Below are 24,806 nucleotides of genomic sequence, written 5' to 3'. Positions count from 1 at the left end.
AATGAATCATCACATATTCAAGTAAATAATCACATGCTCAAGCACTAATAACATGCTCAAGTAACTAATAATATGGTTAAATAACTAATCACATGTGAAATATCTAATCACACGTACAAATACAAAATTTCGCAATCTTTTGTCTAAGTGATACACAAAAAATGTTTAATTTAAGTTTTACTTGAATTATCCTGCGGGTACTCGCAGACCAAGGTAACCGTAATAGAAAAGAACATTTGGGGGTTTGTTATGCTTGGTGTTTTGTTAACCCGAACTTCTAACTAAAACTAAAATCCTAAGGGAGCGGTTGAATAACCGAGGGAACTTCTCAAAGGCCCAAACAACAGGATGCATCACTAACTTCTGCAGAAGAACATGAAGCTACCGCCTAGGACAAAATTTTGTAGTCCGGGTTCCCTAACTCTGAAGGCGGGAGACCAACGAGTCATTGCCGCTCGAAGCAAAAAACATGTCTCCGGCGTTGTGTACCACCTACCCTCTCCTAGGTAAGCCTGCATTTGAGTGGGTTGCGATATTATTAATTTGTATTACCCGATTTGTCAGGATCTCCTTGATCTGAACACAGTAGCTCAAAGACACTGGAGTTCTAAAAAATATTAAATCATACCACAGTAGTAGTAGATCCTCAACCATTCATACCTGAAATAGGTATGTTAACCGACCCTTATCCATTTAATTGTGCAAACCCACCCAGAGTGCTTTGGTACCTTTAAACTGTCAAACATGAGTGCCCTGGTACCTTTAAACCAGTCAGACGCAAATATACATATATGTTTGAATCTACATGTGTATTCATTTTATAATTTCGAGGGCTAGTGTGTGACTCTCAACACACAGGCTTGTCACTTATGTGCCCACAATAAATCGATCTGTAGGCTCAGTTAAGAGATCGTCATTTCTTTTTACCAATGGCAAATTGCCACAACCTACCATTAGGTTTTACACTTGCAACGTCCCACACGTGGTGATGTGCACTGGCAGCCTTTGCCAAACAAGCAGAGACCCATTTGATTCATTTAGAGATCATGCTATGTAATCTCAAAGATTTTGTAGTACATTTGTATACATCTATTCTCAATCACCTTTGTGTTCGGTCATTCCAGATGATATACAACTTAATGGCATTTGAACGTCTCAGGAAATATGCAACTTTATATGCATGTGAACATCAATTTAATATGCCGTTAAATATGCGATTGAGCATCAACTTAATATGCAGCTAAATATGCATGAAGCATCAACTTATTATGCGGCTTCGTATGAAATTGAATATTGACTTAATATGCAGTTAATTATGCATTTGAGTATCGACTTGGTATGCAGCTGAATATGCATTTGAATCTCACTTGAATATGTGGCTATACGTGCATCGAGTATCAATTGAAGATATAGCTAAATAGGCATTCGATCAACCACTGAATATGCTACTAAATATGAAATTGAACATCAACTTAATTTACACTAAATAGTCATTGAGCATCAACTTATTATGCAGCTTCGTATGAAATTGAACATCAACTTAACGTGCAGTTAATTAGGCATTTGTACATCAACTTAAAGTGCAGTTAATTAGGCATTTGCACATCAACTAAATATGTAGCTATACATGCATTTGAGTATCACTTAATATACAACTAAATATGCAGTCAAACATCAACTTTATATGCAGCTTAATATCCTGAATTGAAAATCACAAATTACCACATGGTAACCAAAAAGGTTGATTCCACTAAATAAATACCTATATCAGTCATTGTTCACTGTCATGGTTGTTCAAATAAGATCCAGACTTTCATTATATAGCAGTCGACAACTGCAGGATACAATTGCAATACATTTAAAACAGAATTTCTAATGTTTTCAATGTCCTTACAATATAAACAATGGTTAACCTATGCTATGTGCCTAAAAGGCAATCCATTGGGTTGTTTGTTTCATCTGACACTTCAATTGAATCAGTGAAACCAAAAAAGGTACAGAACTTTCATAGTCGTATGAATAAAAGACCATTTAATGCTTGAGTAAGAGCAGCTGCAAAGCCCAATAAAACTTCTATGATTCATGCACATACCAAGGACAGGAGGATTATGCATATCATCCTATAATACCCTTTTTGGCAATATCCCAGGCAGTTTAACATAAAATGAAATCTATATCTATGTGTAAAATTAACTCCCACACACAGTACCTGGTTCTGGACAGAACTACAAGATCAAACTACCATGCATACAAAACGATCAAAGGTCTTATCGTTTTATGCCAAGATCAAACGTAACTTAGGGTTGGACAAGCCTCAAAAATTTTACAGACTGCATGTTCAGGAATTCAAATTATTCACAAAACTGTTTACATATTTTCTTGTAAAAAAAAAGTCTGAAACACAAATATTAATATTGTCTCTGTACCAACAACGCACCGACAATAAGGTTCTACCAAATCGTCAATTTTATTCAGAATCTCTTATTCCTTTCATTGACTTTACCTATTTATCAATGCATAGTACTACAGCCTTGAGCATTTAGGTGTAACAAGAATTGAAATCCTACATGAAAATTGACAACTAAAATTTCATTTTACGACAAACAATAACATGGCCGACAGAGATACAAGACTCGCAAATTCAAGTTATGATAAAAAAAATGATAGCAAGTCTGATTAACAATATTGAATCTAAAGAACTTGAATCATGAACAGAATTTGACGAGCACAACACCCAATCATATGCACAATACTTAAATCAAGGTACCTGCTCATACTCAGGGACTTTATATATATATATATATATATATATATATATATATATATATATATATATATATATATATATATATATATTCAGAAAGCATGCAGATAAATATGCAGGTCGTATACTCAAGTAATGCAAAGGAAATCAGCTCATCCCAAAAGAAAACTCTCATTCATGTCATTAGATAAATAGAACACAGAAAAATCGGCAGTGCAGGGATTTTCCCTTTTTTTGGGGTTTACGGTGAGACATTTCATGCTTGAAACAGGTATGTAAGCAACAAGCATAGTGAATCCTACTTGTGAATCAGGAATCCCAAATTTTTTTGTTGATTTCTCCCTTCCAGCTATCGTAACTCTATGAATTGCCTTCTTTATGCACCGTGCAAGGGAGAGGGAGAGAGAAAGATAATGAGAGGGAGAGAGAAGTGGGTTTGAGAAACACGTGAGAGGGGGGGAGATGGAGGAGGATATGGAGATCATGAGGGGGGGAGGTGGGTCGGTTACCCCCTTCCCAGCTACGTGAAAGGCATTTTCACGCAACTGCCACCCCTTCACATCCTTAACAAAAAGAAACGTAAACCCTACTTAGGGTTTACGTATTCACTCTTTTAATACACTTTACCCCATTTTTTTTTGCTTATTACCTTTTTAACGTGTATGCGAGTTTGGATCGACCGATCTCATGATCCGCAACCCACTTATAGTTGGGTCCACGTTTTGGGCCATTCGGATCCATCCGAGGATCCGACTCTTTTAAAATTTTGAAGTACTAAAATTTTTTATTATGAACCCAAATTAGATTTCTATGGATCCAATTCCGTTATCTTGGATTCCAAGTGACTTGTTATGGATCCAAGTAAAATTTTAATTGGATCCTACCCTTTTTATCTCTCCGATGTCTAGGATCCAAATGAATAAATGTGGATTTAGCCATTGCATGTGCTATTGCGGATCCCTCTAAAGTGTTATAGGTCCAATATAGAAATTTATCATTAGAAATCTGATTTAAACTTCGTGGATCCACTCCTTCATCCTGGATCCAAAATCAAATCTGACCATGATATGGAGGGTCCAACGCCAAAGATGTGATCCATTAAACCAATATCTACTATTAAATATCCAAATAAAATGTTCGAGATTCAATATCTAAGATCCAAATGAAATATCGAAGATCCGAACAGAATATTAGGGATCCAACATTGAAGATCCAAACTAGATATCCGAGATCCAAATACGAATAAACAAATAAAACCATAAAAATAACCTTGTACCAGCTTAAGAACATAAATTTCAAGTTTATTTATCTGATAAAATTCATGGGTATTACAGAGGATGTAGGTGGATTTGTATTTGAAGTGTGTTTGTTGCAGGCTTTGAGAGGATGTAAGGGAGGTTTGTAATTTTGAAATGTATGTATATTTTTTGAAGTATATTTGAAGCTTTTGTTGAATGAATGTTTGAAGTGTATTTGAAGTTTTTGTTGAATGTATGTTTGAAGTTGAATGTTTGAGGATGTATATTTGAGGATGTATGTTTGAAGTGTATATTTGAAGTGTATATGAAATTTTGGTTCAATGTATGTTTTAGTTGCAAGTTTTTTAATGTAATTTTTTTTACAGTAATTTTGAGTTTTAAATTTGCAGGTTCATAGCCTATAACGATGACATTTATATCTCGTCGTTATAGACAAAATCTATGTCTCGCTGTTATAGCCAGCTTATAACGACGAGTAATTCTCCTGGTTATAGCCTACAATGGTGAGCTAATGCCAGCCGTTATAGGCTATAATGGCGCGAATGAATGATATAATATATAGGTAGCCTATAACGACGAGCCATAGATCTCGCCATTATAGGATATCTCATCATTATAGACTACCTCGTCACTATCAATGTTTCCAGTTCTGGCAAGATTATTCGTTGGTATTGGTTCATCCTTTAACAACGACTTATAAATGTCATCATTAATGATCAACATAGGCAATTTTTTTGTTGACGCCATATCGGCGAGAAATATTACCATTATAGACCAATAGCGGTGAAATCAGGCTATTGACCCTCATCCTTGTAGTGATATAATAATTATAATGTTAGGCATTTGTTTATAAATAGATGATAAGTTAGGCACTTTTTTTGTAAATTATTCTAGTTCTATTCATGGTTACATTTAAAGTTGATCAAAACACTAAATTGAATTTGAATAGATGACATAATGATAATATAGATGCAGAACGTAAATTCGGTTGCATTATATATATATATATATATATATATATATATATATATATATATATATATATATATATATATATATATATATATATTCTCACTAATCACTCATTAATTTAATTTGGCACTCACACGGCACTATACTCACTAATAACTCTTTGATTTCCTAATGTTTGCGATAGAAATTTTTGTCAATTTGACTGTATTGATATGATTTTGTTGTCTTTTTAGTGGAGCACACAAATTATGTTAAGAAATTAGTTAAAGCAAGTTTTAGAAATACAGCTTATTAAAAAAAAGTTTTAGAAATACAAATTTTTAGAACCTAATTTTAGCATATGAATGAATGAACTGACGGTAAAAAAACAAAAACTTCGCTCACTTTCACTTCCAGCAACCATCCGAACATTTGTTGGTGGAAATGGTTGGAAAGGTGCGTACGACCTACCTATTTTCGATGACATAAGGCCGAAAAGTATAAAAAGACTTGTTTCATTCACCGTTTTTCCGATTGACTTTCGGCTCATGGGTGGACGGCAAATTGTATAAATACAATAAGAATCCTGGCACTCATTTTCCGGCACTTATGGTCGGATGAGTCGCAAGGAAATGAAAAGGTAAATTTGAAAGAGGGGGATCGATGTGGGAGAAAGGGGCCTACATACATGTGGTTTGAAAAAAATGGTTATAAAGAAATAAGTTCCCACCATTTTCAAAAAGTTGACTTTTGACAGCCATTCTTGCTATAACCTACCCCTCTTGGCTTTTGACATCAGAACAATTAATCTTTGAACGTGTTTTTTACTAACACAATGATGGCAGAAAGCACCTACTAGAGCATTGTCTACGTGGGCTTTATATACATACGACAAATTTGATGCATTTCATTAAATGCTCTACAAATTTTGAAATCCGCCCGATGTTCAATTTCACAGGTTCTTAAATTTTTAGGACCTTTTTACCCTTAGCACGTACGAATGTCTCCCAATTTTCACAATGCACTCCTGTCTCGCGAAATCTCAGTAAAAATAAAATTTGTACTATATTTTCACAAAAATCACCAATTTAGCATAAAATAATATACTATCACGACATTGCTTGCGAAAATCCGTTACTTGTGAATTTCATTAAGAATTTTGCATTGGTGGTTGCAAAAGTTTGTCTTTCAATGTATAATTTATAAACAGTTTGCGGAATTCACAAACTTTTGCATGTTGTTGACTTATAATGATGCAAAATTTTGTTTTAGCATGCGAATTTACATGTATATATAGGTGATTAGAGTGTGAATTTCGTCAAGAGTTTCGTATCAGTTGTTGCAAAAGTAATGCAAAATTCATAAAAAGTTTGCAGTATTCACGAACTTTTACATGCTATCTATTTTAAGCGATACGAGATTTCATTTTAGCGCGTGAATTTGCCTGTATATATATATATAGGCATTGGTGTTCATTTTTTTGTTTGTATATAGAAAGAGCGATTGTGGTCGTTGCAAAAAAAAAATTAAACTCTCGCAAGTCCACTTGACCATTTGAAAAAAGTTTTGAAAAACTCGCCTCTGTTTTTAAAAAATGTGAGAAAATTGAGAAATGGGATCCGCCTGTCGGTACGAGGTTCAACCCTTCTTGGCGCCTTTACCGGGGTAATTGAACCAAGGATTGAACTGTATGCCTTGCTTTGCTTAAATGCCTAAGTAATTATTCTAAGTCCTAAAATGCACCAAAAATCATACATGTGTTATAATTTTTGAAAAATGTTGTTTTAAAAAAATGATGCATGCTTTACAAATTACTTTGGTTTGAAATTGCTTTAAAATATTTCAAAATTGAATTCCAAGTGATTTCGAAAATATACTTTGAAAAATTGCTGGAAAATATCTGAAAATTGGCTTGAAATGGTTTCGACATTGATTCAAAATATCTTTGAAAATCATTTGGAAAATTACTTTGAAATAATTTTGAAATTAATTTGTAATTACTTTGAAAATTATTTGGAAAATGTCTTAAGAATAATTTGAAATGATTTCAAAATTGATTCAAAATTACTTTGAAAATATTTGTTAAATATCTTGAAAATAATTTAAAATGATTTCAAAATTGATTCAAAATTACTTTGAAAATATTTAGAAATTGGATTGAAATGATTTTGAAAATTACTTTGAAAATATTTGAAAATCATTTAAAAATGTCTTGAAATCATTTTGAAATGACTTTGAAAATTAAATTTAAAAATATTTCAAAAATCATTTGGAAAATGTTTGGAAATTGGTTTTGAAAATCACTTGAGAATGATTATGAAACTATTTCGAAAATCATTTGGGAAATGTTTGGAAATTATTTTGAAATGACTTTTGAAAATGATTTGAAACAAATTTGAAAATATTTCAAAAATCACTTGGAAAATGTTTTGAAATTGAAAATGAAATCACTTTGAAATTGAAATTGAAATTGATTTGAAAATGACTTTGAAAATATTTTAAAAATCACTTTGAAATTACTTGGAAATTATTTTGAAATTGAAACTTGAAATTTAAATTGAAATTACTTTGAAATTGAAATTGAAATTAGATTGAAATTGAAATTACTTTGAAATGGAAATTGAAATTACTTTGAAATTAGATTGAAATTGAGATTACTTTGAAATTGAAGTTGAAATTGCTTTGAAATTGAAATTACTTGGAAATTGAAATTGAAAAGAAGATTTTTGGAAAATTCGAAATTCTGAAAATGCCTTTGAGATATTTTTGAGAAAATTGATTTTTGAGAAGAAAAAATTCATATGATTTTAAGAAAATCGATTTTGAAGAATATTTTCTTATTTTTTTGACAAGTTTGAGAAAAGAAAAATCTTTGTAAATTTTCTTTATTTTGAATATTGTTTTTGTGTTTTTACAAAATTGAATAAAGATGAATTTGCCACATATCCATGACTATGGCCACAAATATGTTTTAAATGCATCTTATTGAAAATATCTTGAAAAACTTTTGAAATATAAAATGTTTTTGAAAATAGCTTAAAAGTGTAGGCTTTTTTAACTTAAAAGAAATTAATAAATCTGAATTTCGTTCATATTCTGACTATGGCCAAAAATATGAATCTCATTAAGTTTATTTGACTTATTAGAAGAATGTGCATGTGTCATTCGTGTTGACCATTGTGGAATCTGAAATATGTATATGACAAACCATAACAATTTAATATCGGAAAAATAAATTATATGCAAATGCAATCTATGTAATGCAAAAATGGAAATTTTCACTATTTCTGATATTTGATTATAATTTACATCGAATAATTGAATAATGAAATAAGAAAAATAAAAGAGGAAATAAAGGAGAATATCATCTTGAGATTTTCCTACAAAATTAACAAACATGTTAGTAGAAAATGTAATCTTTTCTGGATTTATCTAACAATATCTAGAAATTGAAGGATATTTTCAAGAAATAAGCCTTTTCCATGCTTTTCATAAAATCAAAAATCATAAATGAAATAAAGAAAGGATGCATGATTTGATAAACTATCAAAATAAATCTATTTTGGAAAATGAAATTCAAAATTAGGGGGAAAATGACCAAAATACCCCTAAAATTAAAATTATGGCCATAAAATTAGGGTTTTCTGAAAGGAATTTTGAAATATGTATCACATAGAAGATCAAAAGTTTATGAAATTGATTGGAGAGCTTGTTAATATGATTAATAATATTATCATAATTTTAAATCATGAAAATAATATTCAAAATTGAGAAATTAAGTGAGAAAATGCTTGATTTGCCCTTATTTTAGCAAAATTTTAACTTTTTAGAAAACTGGTTTTGAAAAATTCAATGAATGAGATGCTAAATGACCTTGAAAATTTATGAAAATTGGTATGAATACTTCTAACAACCTTAGGAACAATCTAGAATTAAAAATTTTGAAAAATCATTATAGAAAAAACTGAATTAGGGTCTTCTATCAAACTAAAACAAGAATTTGCAAAAATAAAATTTACAGGAAAATCTGTCATAGTGTTTCGGGTGAAAAAAGGCCTAAAAGAACTCAATTCAAACCCAAATTTAGTCCATGGTATCAGAACACATCAGAGAAATATCTCATTTTTACAGAATGTGAAAATCATTTCTAAATATTGAGATATTAATGAAACATTAGAGAATTAAATTTTAGAATTAGGAGATTGAATTTAATAGATAGGTTTCTGTAATTTGGGTGTTTTAGATACTAAACTGACTCAATTTCTCCCAAATTTATGGGAGAAGTTGATTGAAAAAATGAATAAACTACCCCAATTTACATAAATGAAAAATCTATTTTGGTTTGGGCGCGGTGACTCTGCAAAGGCACTATTCTATCTCAGGAAATGAACCTGTTACAGAACATAGTGTTTTGTAACCAGTCACAATTTTCAACAGAAATAAAATAGCAAATGATCATAAAAATTTCTAAAAATTGGCAAAGATAGGTAAATAAAAAAAATCCCTTTTACAAATCTAAAAAATGATCTCCCATTAGAGAGATATGATTCAAAAAAGTTGATCCTAAATCTTATCAATGACTGAGATTGCAAACAGACAAGGTTATGGTTTTTAATAAAAATAAAATAGAAATCGACCACAGAAATTGCTAAACACTGACAGAGGTAAACTAGACATGTAAATGAAGAAAACCTTTTTTACAGATCTGGAAAATGATCTCTCATTAGGGAGATATGACTAACAAAATGAACTAAGGTCTCAGCAGACTCAGGTGATGCAGAATGACAGGGTTTGGGTTTTTGATCAAAATCAAGCATGAAATGACCATAAAATTGTTAAAAATTGACATGAATAAGATAAATTCAATCATGGAGACACCACTTTTTACAGATCGGAGAGATCATCTCTGGTTAGGGAGAAATCACTCTGGCAAGTCGGTCCTGATTCTGCTAAAATCCTGTCGGTGCAGAATAACAGGTTTTGACTCTTGATTTTTAAAGTGGGTCATCAGATCCCCAAAATTTGTGAAAAAATCATAGATTCATGGAGACACAATCATGAATCTCCTATAAAAAATCAGATCAAAAAAATGAAGATAAACTCCAAAAATTATAGAGCTAATATGAGGTCAGTATCAAAATACATGCAGAATGTAAAAGAGAATGAAAGCATTTAATCTAATAATACATAAAATAAAAATAAAAGCTTAGATGCTATATTTTTGGATTTTAGATGAAGGAAAACAGTAATCTAGAAATAAAATAGCATCTAATACAGAATCAACAAAACCAAAATCAAAACAACAAAAGGCATGGATCAATTGCTATAGCCGATTGAAGATGAACTTGATTTTATGAAAAAATTGAGTTCCATCTTCATGATGGCTGGAATAAAATGGGATTTCAGCAATATATAATGGAAATAACAGCAAAATGAAAGATAAAAGAGGGAATTCTACCTATTAGAGAAGACCTCCAAGCTTTGGGTGCAACTCCAATGGAGAAGAAATGAAAAAGGAGGGTGGTGGCTACTTGGAGAAGAAGGAAGAGGGAAAGGAGAAAGAGAGAGAGAGAGGGGCTGGGATCTTTTTCTTGGGATTGGCACCACTCTAAGGCATCTATTTATAAGTATTTTGGGCTGGATTTCAGGGTTTCTAGAGGTTTTCTCCTAATTAGCCTAATTAAAGCTTAATTAGGCTAATCGATCTTCCTAATTTGATTTTAATGGAAATTGGTTTTGTTTTTTTTCTCTAACTAACATTTGTTTTCATTTTTTTATAGCTTTAAACTGACTAAAACTTTAAATGGAACCCTAATGTGGCACCACTTAAGTGGGCCCCGCATTGGATTTTAAAAGCATTCAAAGGATTTTTAAAAGGAAGCTTTAAAATCAAAGTTAAAAACAAAGGGATAAAAAGGTGAAAACAAAGTTTTAAAACAAGGCTGATATGAAAGGGATGGTTCAAAAGTGACACCACCTAGGTGGGTCTTTTGGATCAAATTGAATCTAAGATCGTTTTCAAAATACAAGCTTGATAAATTCCAAATCAAAAATTTGATCTGGATCCAGATCTGATATATTGAAAAAGATATTTTCTAAAAACATTTTGAAACATCCTATGTAAAATACTGGGTTTTGGATTTAAAATATTTGTTTTGAACCCAAGTTTGAAATCAGAAGACAGCTTGAATTTAGATCTAGATCCGAAGTTTGAAAACGATAAATGGATCTGGATCTCGGATCATGAGTTTGCTCCATGTTTGAAAAATGATGAAGGAATCCTGGATCGAGGATAAAAACACTTAAAATAGATCTATGATGATAAAAAGAATAAACTGGATCCTGGATATGAAGATGAAGATGAAATTGGAAATTGGATCCGAATCAAGATGGAAATGGATCTTGGATCCTGAAAATTGAGGAATGGATACAAAAATAATTGATTGGATCCTAGATATCTAATGAGATAATCTAGGTTAAGAAAGTAAATTGGACACTGGATATAGATAATAGAATGAATTGAATAAAAGATCCAGGTTCGAGGTAGAAACTGGGTATTGGATATCAGATCCAACATTGGATCTAATATTGAAGTGGATCTAAGATCCATTTTGAAATTTGGGCTTTAGAATGAAATCCAAATCGAAGTTTTAAATTGGATCCAGATTGTTTTTCAAAAAGGCTTTTTAAAACATTGGTTTTGAATTTGAAATGCAAGGATTGATTTTGAAATTGGATAAAAAATGGATTTTGAAATTGGATCTGGATCCGAGGTTTTGAATAAAATTGGATCTAGATCTCGAATGATGAATGAAATGATGGGGTGAATCCTGAATGATGATCGGGCCCCAGATATAGACAATAGAATGGATTGATTGAAAATTGTGGGCCCAGGATTAGAAATTGGATATTGGGTATTGGATCCATCATCGAATCAAACCCAAAATGAAGTTGGATCTCGGATATAGAGAAAATATCATGTAAAGGAATTGGTCCGAGTTCAGATTGGGAATTGTCTCAGCTTAAAAATTGACAGAATTGATGTCCTAAGCAAATTATTATTATTTGTTTTGCCTTGCAGGGTGTAGAGTGACATGCTACTGGAATGGTTTGAACTGAATTGAAGGTCAATTATACTGAGGTGAACTAAATCTAAAGCTAAAACACTAGATGAGCTGACTGGGGTTAGCTCAATTTTGATTGAAATGAGCTGAAATGAAGGTCCAAGAATGTGGGAAGTGACTTTGAACTGAAATTGGACCATTTGAACTCCTAATGAGCTCAAATTAGACACCTGAGAATAGGATCTACTAAAATTTGACTGACTTAGAGTCAATTGGCTAAAATTTGAGCTAGAAATGAGCTCATTTCACCTGAAATGAACTAAATTTAGCTGAAATAAAACGACATTGTTCATCATGAGCTCAAGAAAACCAGAAATGACCGACATTCTAACTCCTTTGAACTTAAAAATGAGTTTGGTTGGGTCTAACTAACAAGGGTTTAGGGTGACTTAGGGATAAAATGATAATTTTGTTGATGAAATGTGGTAAAATGGCCTTTAAACTAGAGTAGACCTAGGGGTGAGGCTCTTACACTGTACTAAAGAGGGTTGGCATCTATGAAAGGAAGGTGTCCTGAATAGATCTAGAAAATTTGGGGTGTTTACAGGTATCCATTTTCCCTCTAGAATCCTAACCATTTTTTTATGTACTCTTGCAGTGATTCTTGTGAAAGTTTTTTCGCTCCATTCCAATGCTCATCAACTTCTCTGGTTAGTTTTTTCACTCTTTTTCGATAATTACAATTGTTTTCAAACTTTTTTCTTTTTCTATGGATGAGCAGCTAATAGCCTTTTGGTTGTTGTTGTGGATGTTTTATTTATGCAACCCTATATTTTATATGAATAAGAGGCGGCACCAGATTTACCGTTTAGGGTTTACTATGTTTAGGGCTTTTTTGTATAGATATATATTTATTATTTTTGCATAGATAGATATATATATGTGCACAAGCATTAAATGGGGGTTACAAGGGTTATTATGGGTTATCATTTTTCTGAGTGGTTGTTGCTAACTGAATGATATGTTGTGTGGTTGGTGTAGGCAGTTATGATGGCTTTTGAAAGGGTAGGAGTATTTTACTATAGCATTGATCAACCTATTTAGAAATCTGTATTGGTCTCGAAAAATAGTAGCTATGATAAATTTGTAGTATTAATGTCTGGTAAAACCAAATATGCGAAAGAGTCAATGATTATTCAGTTCTGCAAAATTAAATGGCCAATATATATGGATACATGTCTTGGACGATGATGATGTAGAATCAATATTATATAGTAGTGATGTTTACTTAATTGCTTGTAAAGATATAGGTGCTAGTAAAGGTAATAAAAAAGCCATTGTTTATGAAGTTAAATAAGAAGTTGATTGCAAGGTTATACAAGAAGCAGTCAGAAGTGATGTAAAATAAGTAGTTGATGAAAATCTTGTGGATAATGTGCATCTATCACAGGCACATTTATGTATTGAGATCAGTCCTTTAGAGAACATCTTACTATCCCAAATAGTTAACGATGAGAGGAATGTTGCAGAGGATGTGGAACCACGTGGGCAAACCAGTGTTGGTGATCTTTATCGCAGTAAGTTGGATGTCACCGAGCCTTCCAATATAAATGAGAAATCTAGGTAAAGGTTGTTGGACTTTCTAATTTATGCTTGAGTTCAATATATTATTTTTATTGTTAATCTTGAAAGATAGTATAGTATTCGATATTTGTCTTGATTTTTGTATTATCTAGATAATGGCAATTTTGAGGCATTTTTCATGATTTTTGTGTATTTGATTATATTTTTATAGATTTCTCAAGAAGAACGATCTGTATTTCATCAAAATCGGAGTTGTATCAAGTTTGAAGTGTGTATGACAAGTTTGGGGGAAATTATGGTTAATTTGAATTTGTTCTAGGGGCATTTGTGTTGTAAGGGTCATAATCGTCCAACCCTATCAGTCAACTACGTGACGAACTGTTGAGAAACTCTATTTTGATGTCACATAATATGATACACTGTCTTATTTGATTTCATATGATATGATAATATGTCTTCTTGAAAAATGTTATATTATGACTGGATATGTTTTGCCATATATCTAACGAGTATTTGATGCAAGGATATCTCACTCAAAAAGGATGGAGACCTCCTGTTCAAGTACAACTATGGTGCAATCATACTCCTTGAAGAAAAAGCTTGATGAGCCATGCATTCCTAAAGACCATCTAAAAGAGATCGGCTACCTCAAGTTGAAGATTTTTTCTTCTTTAGAGTCATATGTAACAGAACCTTCAGAAGCATGCATATTGCATATTACATACTCATTCATAAAAGCTATTTCATAAAAGTATACGATAGTTTCAAAAAGCTCCTTTTTTGAAAACCAATAATTGTACCTTCTTACAAAACCTTTATGGAAAATGTATTTTGACATGATATAATTCATGATTTCAAAAAGCAATAATTGTACCTTCTATCATATACAAGACAACTTAAAAAGTAATGATTTCAAAAGTAGGAAAAAGACAAAACATGGAAATCGGCTACACAAAGAAAAACAAATATAATACTTGTTGAAAAGACTTTAGTTACCTTTTTAAAAGAAATGATTTCAAATGTGTAGGAAAAAGACAAAACATGGAAATCGGCTACACAAAGAAGAACAAATATAATACTTGTTGAAAAGACTCTAGTTACCTTTTTACAAACCCATAGAATGTCAACTTACTTGAAGTCATCATTCTCTTTGTATAGCATTTAATACCTCTTGTAAGAAATCCTTGTTAATATCCTTCTCAAGAATGTCGACTTGTTTAAAGTCTTCATTCTCTCTGTAGACATTGAAAAATACATCATAAAGAAAACTCTTGATATGACTATGTACAAATAAATATCTCAAAGCATTTATTGTACTTACACTCATTTAAAGTAAAGAAGTACTTATGTACCACAAATCATTAATTAGGATAAAGACAAAACTACATGACAACCTACAATCCAACGTTCAATGTACTATTGTAAGAAATAGACTTTTTACATAAAATATATATTACCTAAAATATTACAACGACTATTGTACCCTATATTTTACTTTTATGGAAAGAAGACTTTCTCAAATTTCTCTAAAGATGTTTTTTGAAATGACATTACATTTCACATCTCAAAAAGACTACGATTTCAAAAAGATAACGACTATTTTTTTAAGCTATATAAACACACTCAAATAAACTATTCAGACAAGGAATGGACATGTGAGCTTACAACGAGAAAAATTCTTATTCAATATCTGAAAGAGAGCCTAGAAAAAGAAAGAGAAAAGAAAGAGAAAAAGTCAAGAATAGCTCTTTGACAAAGAGTATCTTCTGAGTGAAAAGAACAGAACATTCTGAGAATCCTTCATTTCTTGCATTCATAGCATTCTGAAGGTTCTATAGGAAGTATTGTAACTTTCTGTTATTCACTGTATTCCTTCCTTGTTGAAAGAAGTAGACCTCTGAGAAAGAGGGTGTTGCCCTACTCTGTTGAGAGAAGAAGAGCTCTGTGAAAGAGGGTGTTGTCCTTCTCTGTTGAGAGAAGAAGACCTCTGTGGAAGAGGGTGTGCCCCTTCTCTGTTGAAAGAAGAAGACCTCTGAGGAAGAGGGTGTTGTACTATTTATCCGGTGACTCGGATGTTATAGTGGAAAGCTCAAGTGGTTTGCTTGGGGACTGGATGTAGGTCAGGGTTTTGACCGAACCAGTATAAATTCTATGTTTATGTGTTGTGCCTTTATTGCATTATATTTTTAATTTATTGATTTATATACAATTTCACTATTCACCCCCCCTCTAGTAGAATTTTATTTGGTATCTGAGCAGGTTTGCTGGTTTCGACATAACAAGTCTTCCAGCACAAATGGCATCTACCTCTTATGCTCGTGATATTGAAGGTCAACACGCATCTCGTCCTCCTTTCTTCAACGGCTCCAACTATGGATACTGGAAGTGCAGAATGGCTATATTTCTCAAATCCATAGATTTTGCTGTATGAAAAATTGTTGAGCATCCATACACATCTCCATCCGCAGACTATAACTTATGGTCTGATAAAGAAAAGAAAATGGCAAACCTAAATACAAAGGCTATGAATGCCTTATATTGTGCCATTGATCAGAATGAATTCAATAGAATATCTATATGTGAATCTGCATATGATATTTGGCATTCTTTGGAGGTTATTCATGAAGGAACCAACAAAGTGAAAGAAGCCAAAATCTCATCTCTTGTCAGAAAATATGAGTTGTTCAAAATGAACAAAGATGAACCCATCACAGAGATGTTCACCAGATTCACCAACATCACCAACGATCTGAAATCTCTGGGTGTAACCCACTCTCAGACAGAAAAGGTGAAGAAAATCTTGAGATCTCTCACAACTGATTGGGAGAAAAAGACTACTGCTATTGAAGAAGCTAAAGATTTGTCCAAGCTTACCCTGGACGATTTAATAGGCAATCTTATGGCCTATGAAGTCCAACATGAAGGAAAAAAGGGAAGAAGAACAACCTTTAAAGAAAACTCTAGCCTTCCCAGCCCTATCTGAGGATGAGGACTCAGAAAAAGAAACTGAGATTGCGCTACTCACCAGAAAATTACAGCGCTTTATGAGAATGAACCGGCTTCCAAATAAGCACAAAGAAAGAAAAGACCCAAAGGAAGATTCTATGTGCTACCAGTGTAATAAGCCAGGTCACTTAAGACGTGACTGTCCTCTTCTCAAAAGAAAGTCCAAGACTGAGGAACCAAAGAAAAGGTTCTTCAAGAAAAAGGCTTTGCATGCTCAATGGGATGATTCAGAACCATCCACAAGTGAAGAGTCAAATGATGATGAAGCAGAAACCGCCAACATGTGCTTTATGGCAGAAAGTTGTGTAAGTAAATCCCTTGATTTCTCCTTTGAAGAACTTCAAAATGCTTTTCAGGAACTTTTTGAAGAATCAAGGAAAACGATTCTCAAAAATAGACATTTGAAATCTGAGAATCTAGAGCTCACTCTGAAAAATGAAAAACTCAGTATTGAAAATTCTGAGTTACAAAAGAAAAATCTTCTTATTACTTCTGAAATCTCTTCTACTTGCTCCAAGACTAAAAATCTGCAGGTAGAAATTTCAGAATTAAAAAGTAAAACTGAGAACCTTATGAAAACGGTTTTCAAGTTTACTAAAGGAAAAGAGAACTTGGATAAACTCCTATCCTCTCAAAAAATCTCTTTCTACAAGAATGGTATTGGCTACTCTCATTTCAACAAGCCTTCTTGTATGAATCAAAAGACCACTTTTGTGAAAGGTTCTTCTGAACCTAAAAAGGAGTATTATAATTTTAACTTCTTGAACTCCTCTAAAGTTGTAGACAAACCCAAATCTAAATGGATATGGGTTCCAAAGTCTAACAAAAAGGGACCCGAGTGGGTACCAAAAAGAAGTTTTACTTAATGTTTTGCAGGCTCCAAACAAGAACAGATGGATACTAGACAGTGGATGTTCAAAACACATGACTGGACATCCAGACCTTTTTGATGTTCTTTATCATAAATAAGGAGGAATCGTCACCTTTGGAGATAACAACAAAGGTTTGATAATTGGTATTGGTAATATTGGCAATATAGATAAACCTCTTATCAAAGACGTTCTCCTGGTTAAAGGCTTAAAACATAACCTTCTAAGTATTAGTCAAATGTGTGACACAGGTTATAATGTTAGCTTTAATCATGATGCTTGTCTTATAGCAGACACCAACGAGAATATCATCTTAAAAGGTATAAGAAGAAATAATATATATGAATTATACCTAGAAAACATCATTGAACATTGCCTTATATCTAATAATGACACTCAACATTTATGTCACATGAGAATGGGTCATGTTAACTCCAAATACATGTCTAAATTAGCTAAAGATAAGTTAGTACGTGGGTTACCCAAAATATCTTTTAAAAAAGATTATTTTTGTGATGCATGTCAATTAGGAAAACTGTCTAAATCATCTTTCAAATCAAAAAATATTATTTCAAGTAAAAGACCTTTAGAGCTTCTCCACCTGGATCTTTTTGGTCCTTCTAGAGTAGCTAGTCTGAATCATAATAAATATGTTTTTGTCATTGTAGATGATTACTCACGATTTACTTGGGTAATATTTTTGAAAAACAAAAGTGATACGTTTTGTCAGTTTGAAATTTTATGTAAAAAATTACAAAATGAAAAATCTTGTTCTATTGTTAAAATCCGTAGTGACCATGGAGGAGAATTTGAAAATGAACTTTTTGTAAATTTTTGTAACTTGCATGGTATTTCTCATAACTTTGTCTTTCCTAGAGTTGCACCTCAAAATGGTGTAGTAGAAAGAAAGAATAGAACCCTTCAGGAATCTGCTAGAACTATGCTCCAACACAATAATCTTGCTAAATCTTTTTGGGCAGAAGCTGTTAATACTGCATGCTATATAACAAATAGAGTTCTCATTAGACCCTTATTAAATAAAACTCCCTATGAATTATTCTATGACAGGACTCCAAGAATAGACTATTTTAAAGTATTTGGATGTAAATGCTTTATCCTAAACACAAAAGATAGCCTAGATAAATTTGATGTTAAATCTATTGAAGGCATATTTTTAGGATATTCAAGTCATAGTAAAGCATACAGAGTTTTCAATAAGAGTTCTAATACTATTGAAGAATCTATGCATGTTAGTTTCTGTGAATCTATTGATCAATCTGTTCATAAGCAAACTAACGATGATGATGTTAAAAGTACATATTTATTTTTAGATAACACAGCTAAGTCTAATGAAGATGATCATCAAAGAACATTTGCCGAAATCAGAGATCATCCTCAAAAGCAGATTTTGGGAGACCTGACAAAGGGGGTTCAAACTAGAGCTCAGCTAGAACGGATTGCAAACATGGCATTCATTTCTCAACTTGAATCGAAGAAGATTGATGAAGCCATCATCGATGAGTTCTGGATGCTAGCCATGACTGAAGAACTGAATCAATTCCAAAGAAATGATGTTTGGGATCTTGTACCAAGACCAAAGGATCATCAGATCATTGGGACAAGATGGATCTTCAAAAACAAGCTAGATGAAACAGGTAATGTTATAAGAAACAAGGCAAGACTAGTAGCTCAAGGATACAACCAGGAGGAAGGTATTGATTTTGATGAAACATTTGCTCCTGTTGCTAGACTTGAATCTATTTGGATATTTTTAGCATATGCAAGCTATATGAATTTTAAACTATATCAAATGGATGTTAAAAGTATTTTTCTAAATGGTTTTATAAATGAAGAAATTTATGTAAAACAACATCCAGGATTTGAAAATGAACAATATTCAGATCATGTCTTCAAACTAAAACGTGCTTTATATGGTTTAAAACAAGCACCTCGTGCTTGGTATGACAGACTCAAAACCTTTTTAGTAAAAACTGGTTTTTCTGTAGGCAAAGCAGACTCTACTTTATTTGTAAAAATAGTGAATAATCATACCCTAATTGTTCAAATATATGTAGACGATATCATCTTTGGATCTACTAACAGCACTCTCTGTGAAGAATTTTCTAAGTCCATGCAGAATGAATTTGAAATGAGTATGATGGGAGAACTCACCTACTTTCTTGGACTGCATATTATGCAAACCAAGGATGGAGTTTTCATCAATCAATCTAAATATGCTCGTGAACTTCTGAAGAGGTTCAACATGAACTCAACTGCTTCAAAAACCACTCCTATGAGCACAACCACTGTTTTGGACAAAGATGAAGATGGTAAGTCTGTTGATACAAAGGTATACCGAGGTATGATAGGATCACTTTTGTATTTAACTGCTAGCCGTCCAGATATTATGTTCAGTGTTTGCTTGTGTGCTAGATTTCAGTCAAATCCAAAAGAATCACATCTTAAAGCTGTAAAAAGAATAATGAGATATTTAAAAGACACAGTTGATTTTGGATTATTCTATTCAAAATCCTCTACATTTGATCTAATCTCATACAGCGATGCTGACTTTGCTGGAAGTAAATCTGACAGAAAAAGCACGAGTGGAACATGTCATATGTTAGGGCACTCACTAGTTTCATGGTTCAGTAAGAAACAAAACTGTGTATCATTATCAACTAGAGAAGCTGAATACATTGTTGCTAGCCTAGCTTATACACAAGTTATCTGGATGAAACAAACTTTGAAAGATTTTGGTTTAAATTTTGAAAATACAACTATTTTCTGTGATAATACTAGTGCTATAAACCTATCTAAAAAACCTATTTTACACTCACGAACTAAGCATATTCAAATAAGACACCACTTCTTAAGAGAACAAGTCTTAAACAACATAATTAAACTCGAATTCATACCCACTAATCAACAGTTAGCAGACATTTTTACTAAACCATTAAAACATGAAGACTTTACACGAATTCGAAGAGATTTAGGAATATGCAAACTAAGTGACTTATAATTAATCTCACCTACTAAGACTAAAACATCTTATGAGTTCTATTAAAATTTTATTTTATTCGGTTTCATTCTTATCGATTTCTCATATTTATGTTTTTAAAAGGTTTAACTATGTCTCTATATTCACGTATACTCTAAAACACTTATAAAAACACATTCATCATGACACATTCTTTATGTCTTTTAACTTGTCATCTTTCAAGTACACATCTTTAATGACTCCTTGTCCTATTTCCTTTCACTCATATCCATAAGAACTAATTATATTAAGTAAAAGCTATCATGACATTGTTCACATCACTCATCTCATAACACCTTTTATTACTTTTTGTCTTCTAGTGAAAACCTCTCTTACGGTAAGCTAGCCTATCTTCAAACATGATATTGTATTCCTCACTTATTCTATTTTTCATATTCATGCAATATACTCTCTTTCATGAACTTTCCTCAAAAAAATACACTTCACTAAAATCTTCATACCTTTTATATAAAAAAATTCGAGTGATTATCCTTCCTATTTGTTTTACCACCTTTTAAGTTGTTATATTTCACGTAAATTTTTTTTACTATATCATCTATTATATCATTGCTTAAGAACAATCAACTATCGTCCTTTCATTTTTCACACCCTTTATAAAAAAAAATTATTATAAAATCTCCTTTTTGACAACTTACACTTTTCTTCCCTCTCTCTCTCTATCTCATACGAAGTGACTCTCCATCTGTGACCATGACCTCCTCATATATTTTATATCTCTCTCTCCAATCGAGATTCTTTAAAACCATGTCCTTTAGAAAAACTTCATTTCACGTCTAACTCCACTTTATGTCATACATCTCATGTCTAACATCAAGTGATTATTGTCCTTTATAACTATTCACACTCCTTCCACGCATACCAAAAATATAGTCTTCTTAAATAAGAAATTATTGCATCTCCTCATATATTCCTGTTTGTCCTATTTCAAACTCTTTCTTCACGAATTTGGAATGTTTTCACATAAAGTAAATTTTTGAAAAGTTGTTTGTTTTATTCGGCCATTATTCACTCTATAACTTTTCTTACATGATCTTCACGAAATCTTTAAAATCCTTGAAACATTCACTCTCTTGAGTTTATTAAGACACTCCATACTCAATACATGATATATCTCAAACTTCGACAAACTCTCCCATAGTAAACCTTTCTCTATATAGAAACATTTCAAAACTATGTCCTTCTTAACATACAATACACTATCTTCCAACAACTGATTTGATTTGTCATTCACAAGCCTCTTTATTTCCAACTCACGCATTTCCTCTTTCAGCTAAAATCTAAAAATCCTTCACTTCCAATGTCATTCATTTCTTATCACCTTTACTTTTCTCCTTCTATTTAATAGATTGATTCATCTCTCACCCAATTCCCCACGAATATCTCTATTCTCTTACAAACTACTACTCTTCCCAAGCTCGTCTCGCTTCGTCTCTGGTTTTCTTAAGCTCTTGCAATGGCCTCCTCCTCAACCAATGTGATCACTGCAGCTGATCTCAGGTTTCCTGATCTATTTCACTTTTACAACTCTCTTTCCTCACGTCCAATTCATGAAGGCGAATTGGTTCACTACGATGACTTCGCCTCTTTTGGCCTTGAACAATCTCCCCAAACTTAAACACTTACTAGACACTTCATCCCAAGTTTCCTACTATCCAGAACTGGTTCATCTCTTCTACACAAATCTTTCCACCAATCATAATCGTATTACCATCACCACCAAGGTCCGAGGACGCATGATGTTCTTTGATGCTTCCTCACTAGGCAATATTCTCAACCTTCCTTCCACCGGCACCGATCTAACAAACATAGTACCACTCGACCACTCGGTACTTCGAAAAATTCTTCTCTGTACTCACCGCACACACCTTCCCTGGCACATGAGAAATCTCCAACCTCATGCTCAATTGCTTGCTCATATTCTTCTTCACAATATCTATCCCAAGGCCCCTCGCAAGGGATTAGTGCCACGAAAAATCTCTCTCCTCCTCTACGCAATCTTCTGCTCTACTCCATTAAACTGGTCCACCATCATCTTCGTACACTTTATTCGCTATCAAAAATTTCAACCTCTCCTTTTTGGGTGTTTTATAACTCCCATTTTAAAATTCTTCAAAGTACCCCTTCAAAATGAAGTTATCTTCTATCCTTCGCAGATCCTCACTACTACTTCCTTCAATCCAAGGTCCCTGCATATTGATAATACAGGCTCTGATGACATGGATTCCTCATCCGAATATGATTACCTTTCTGCAATCATGGATGTCCAGCACACTCAGGATCTTCTCCTTCGGAATCAAGCCTCGGTGCAGCAGACCCTTCAAACTCTCCAACAGGATCAAGCCGCCCGTACACATCAATCCACTCCACCTTCGGAGTAAACTTATTTGTTTTTGTTTTTTTTTACTGTAATAACTTTACTTTTTTTTGGTTTGTAATAACTTTACATTTTTTTTTTCTGTAATAACTCTGCTTACTCTGATCCCTTCCTTTTTGTCCATGACAAAGGGGGAGAAAAACCTGTCTCCATTATTGGAGAAAAATCCTCTCTTTGACATTTTTCAATGTTTTTATGATATTATTATTTCTATGCATAATGACTTTTTGACAGGAGGAGCATATTTTGTCATCATCAAAAAGGAGAAGAATGTTCAGAAACTCTATTTTGATGTCACATAATATGATACACTGTCTTATTTGATTTCATATGATATGATAATATGTCTTCTTGAAAAATGTTATATTATGACTGGATATGTTTTGCCATATATCTAACGAGTATTTGATGCAAGGATATCTCACTCAAAAAGGATGGAGACCTCTTGTTCAAGTACAACTATGGTGCAATCATACTCCTTGAAGAAAAAGCTTGATGAGCCATGCATTCTTAAAGACCATCTAAAAGAGATCGGCTACCTTAAGTTGAAGATTTTTTCTTCTTTAGAGTCATATGTAACAGAACCTTCAGAAGCATGCATATTGCATATTACATACTCATTCATAAAAGCTATTTCATAAAAGTATACGATAGTTTCAAAAAGCTCCTTTTTTGAAAACCAATAATTGTACATTCTTACAAAACCTTTATGGAAAAGGTATTTTGACATGATATAATTCATGATTTCAAAAAGCAATAATTGTACCTTCTATCATATACAAGACAACTTGAAAAGTAATGATTTCAAAAGTAGGAAAAAGACAAAACATGAAAATCGGCTACACAAAGAAAAACAAATATAATACTTGTTGAAAAGACTTTAGTTACCTTTTTAAAAGAAATGATTTTAAATGTGTAGGAAAAAGACAAAACATGGAAATCGGCTACACAAAGAAGAACAAATATAATACTTGTTGAAAAGACTCTAGTTACCTTTTTACAAACCCATAGAATGTTGACTTACTTGAAGTCATCATTCTCTTTGTATAGTATTTAATACCTCCTGTAAGAAATCCTTGTTAATATCCTTCTCAAGAATGTCGACTTGTTTAAAGTCTTCATTCTCTCTATAGACATTGAAAAACACATCATAAAGAAAACTCTTGATATGACTATGTATAAATAAATATCTCAAAGCATTTATTGTACTTACACTCATTTAAAGTAAAGAAGTACTTATGTACCACAAATCATTAATTAGGATAAAGACAAAACTACATGACAGCCTACAATCCAACGTTCAATGTACTATTGTAAGAAATAGACTTTTTACATAAAATATATATTACCTAAAATATTACAACGACTATTGTACCCTATATTTTACTTTTATGGAAAGAAGACTTTCTCGAATTTCTCTAAAGATGTTTTTTAAAATGACATGACATTTCACATCTCAAAAAGACTACAATTTCAAAAAGATAACGACTACTTTTTTAAGCTATATAAACACACTTAAATAAACTATTCAGACAAGGAATGGACATGTGAGCTTACAACGAGAAAAATTCTTATTCAATATCTAAAAGAGAGCCTAGAAAAAAAAAGAGAAAAGAAAGAGAAATAGTCAAGAATAGCTCTTTGACAAAGAGTATCTTCTGAGTGAAAAGAACAGAACATTCTGAGAATCCTTCATTTCTTGCATTCATAGCATTCTGAAGGTTCTATAGGAAGTATTGTAACTTTCTGTTATTCATTGTATTCATTCTTTGTTGAAAGAAGTAGACCTTTGAGAAAGAGGGTGTTGCCCTTCTCTGTTGAGAGAAGAAGACCTCTGTGAAAGAGGGTGTTGTCCTTCTCTGTTGAGAGAAGAAGAC

At 32.5% G+C, this 24,806-nt stretch overlaps 1 protein-coding gene across 8 annotated transcripts in view; it reads right to left on the bottom strand.

Moving 5' to 3' along the window:
- LOC149828625 (protein MLN51 homolog) overlaps positions 1-24,806 on the bottom strand; it is a 74,477-nt gene that overhangs the window by 9,657 nt on the left and 40,014 nt on the right. Inside the window, exon 7 of one of the 8 annotated variants that reach the window (XM_090016917.1) lies at positions 1,948-2,052. The exons of 6 other annotated variants lie outside the window; for them this stretch is intronic. In XM_090016917.1, the coding sequence (XP_089873043.1) occupies positions 1,977-2,052 (76 nt within the window). In that variant the 3' untranslated portion in view covers positions 1,948-1,976. Of the gene's footprint in view, positions 1-1,947; positions 2,053-2,505; positions 2,564-24,806 lie in introns of those variants that run through there. One more of the 8 variants, XM_090016920.1, reaches the window with a different exon arrangement.

Source organism: Nuphar pumila, chromosome 9 (genome assembly GCF_984573655.1).
Source record: "Nuphar pumila chromosome 9, dmNupPumi1.hap1.1, whole genome shotgun sequence".
Lineage (NCBI taxonomy): Eukaryota > Viridiplantae > Streptophyta > Magnoliopsida > Nymphaeales > Nymphaeaceae > Nuphar > Nuphar pumila.
The sequence above is the reverse complement of the archived record's forward strand: the minus strand, read 5'-3'. Positions and strand labels throughout refer to the sequence as shown.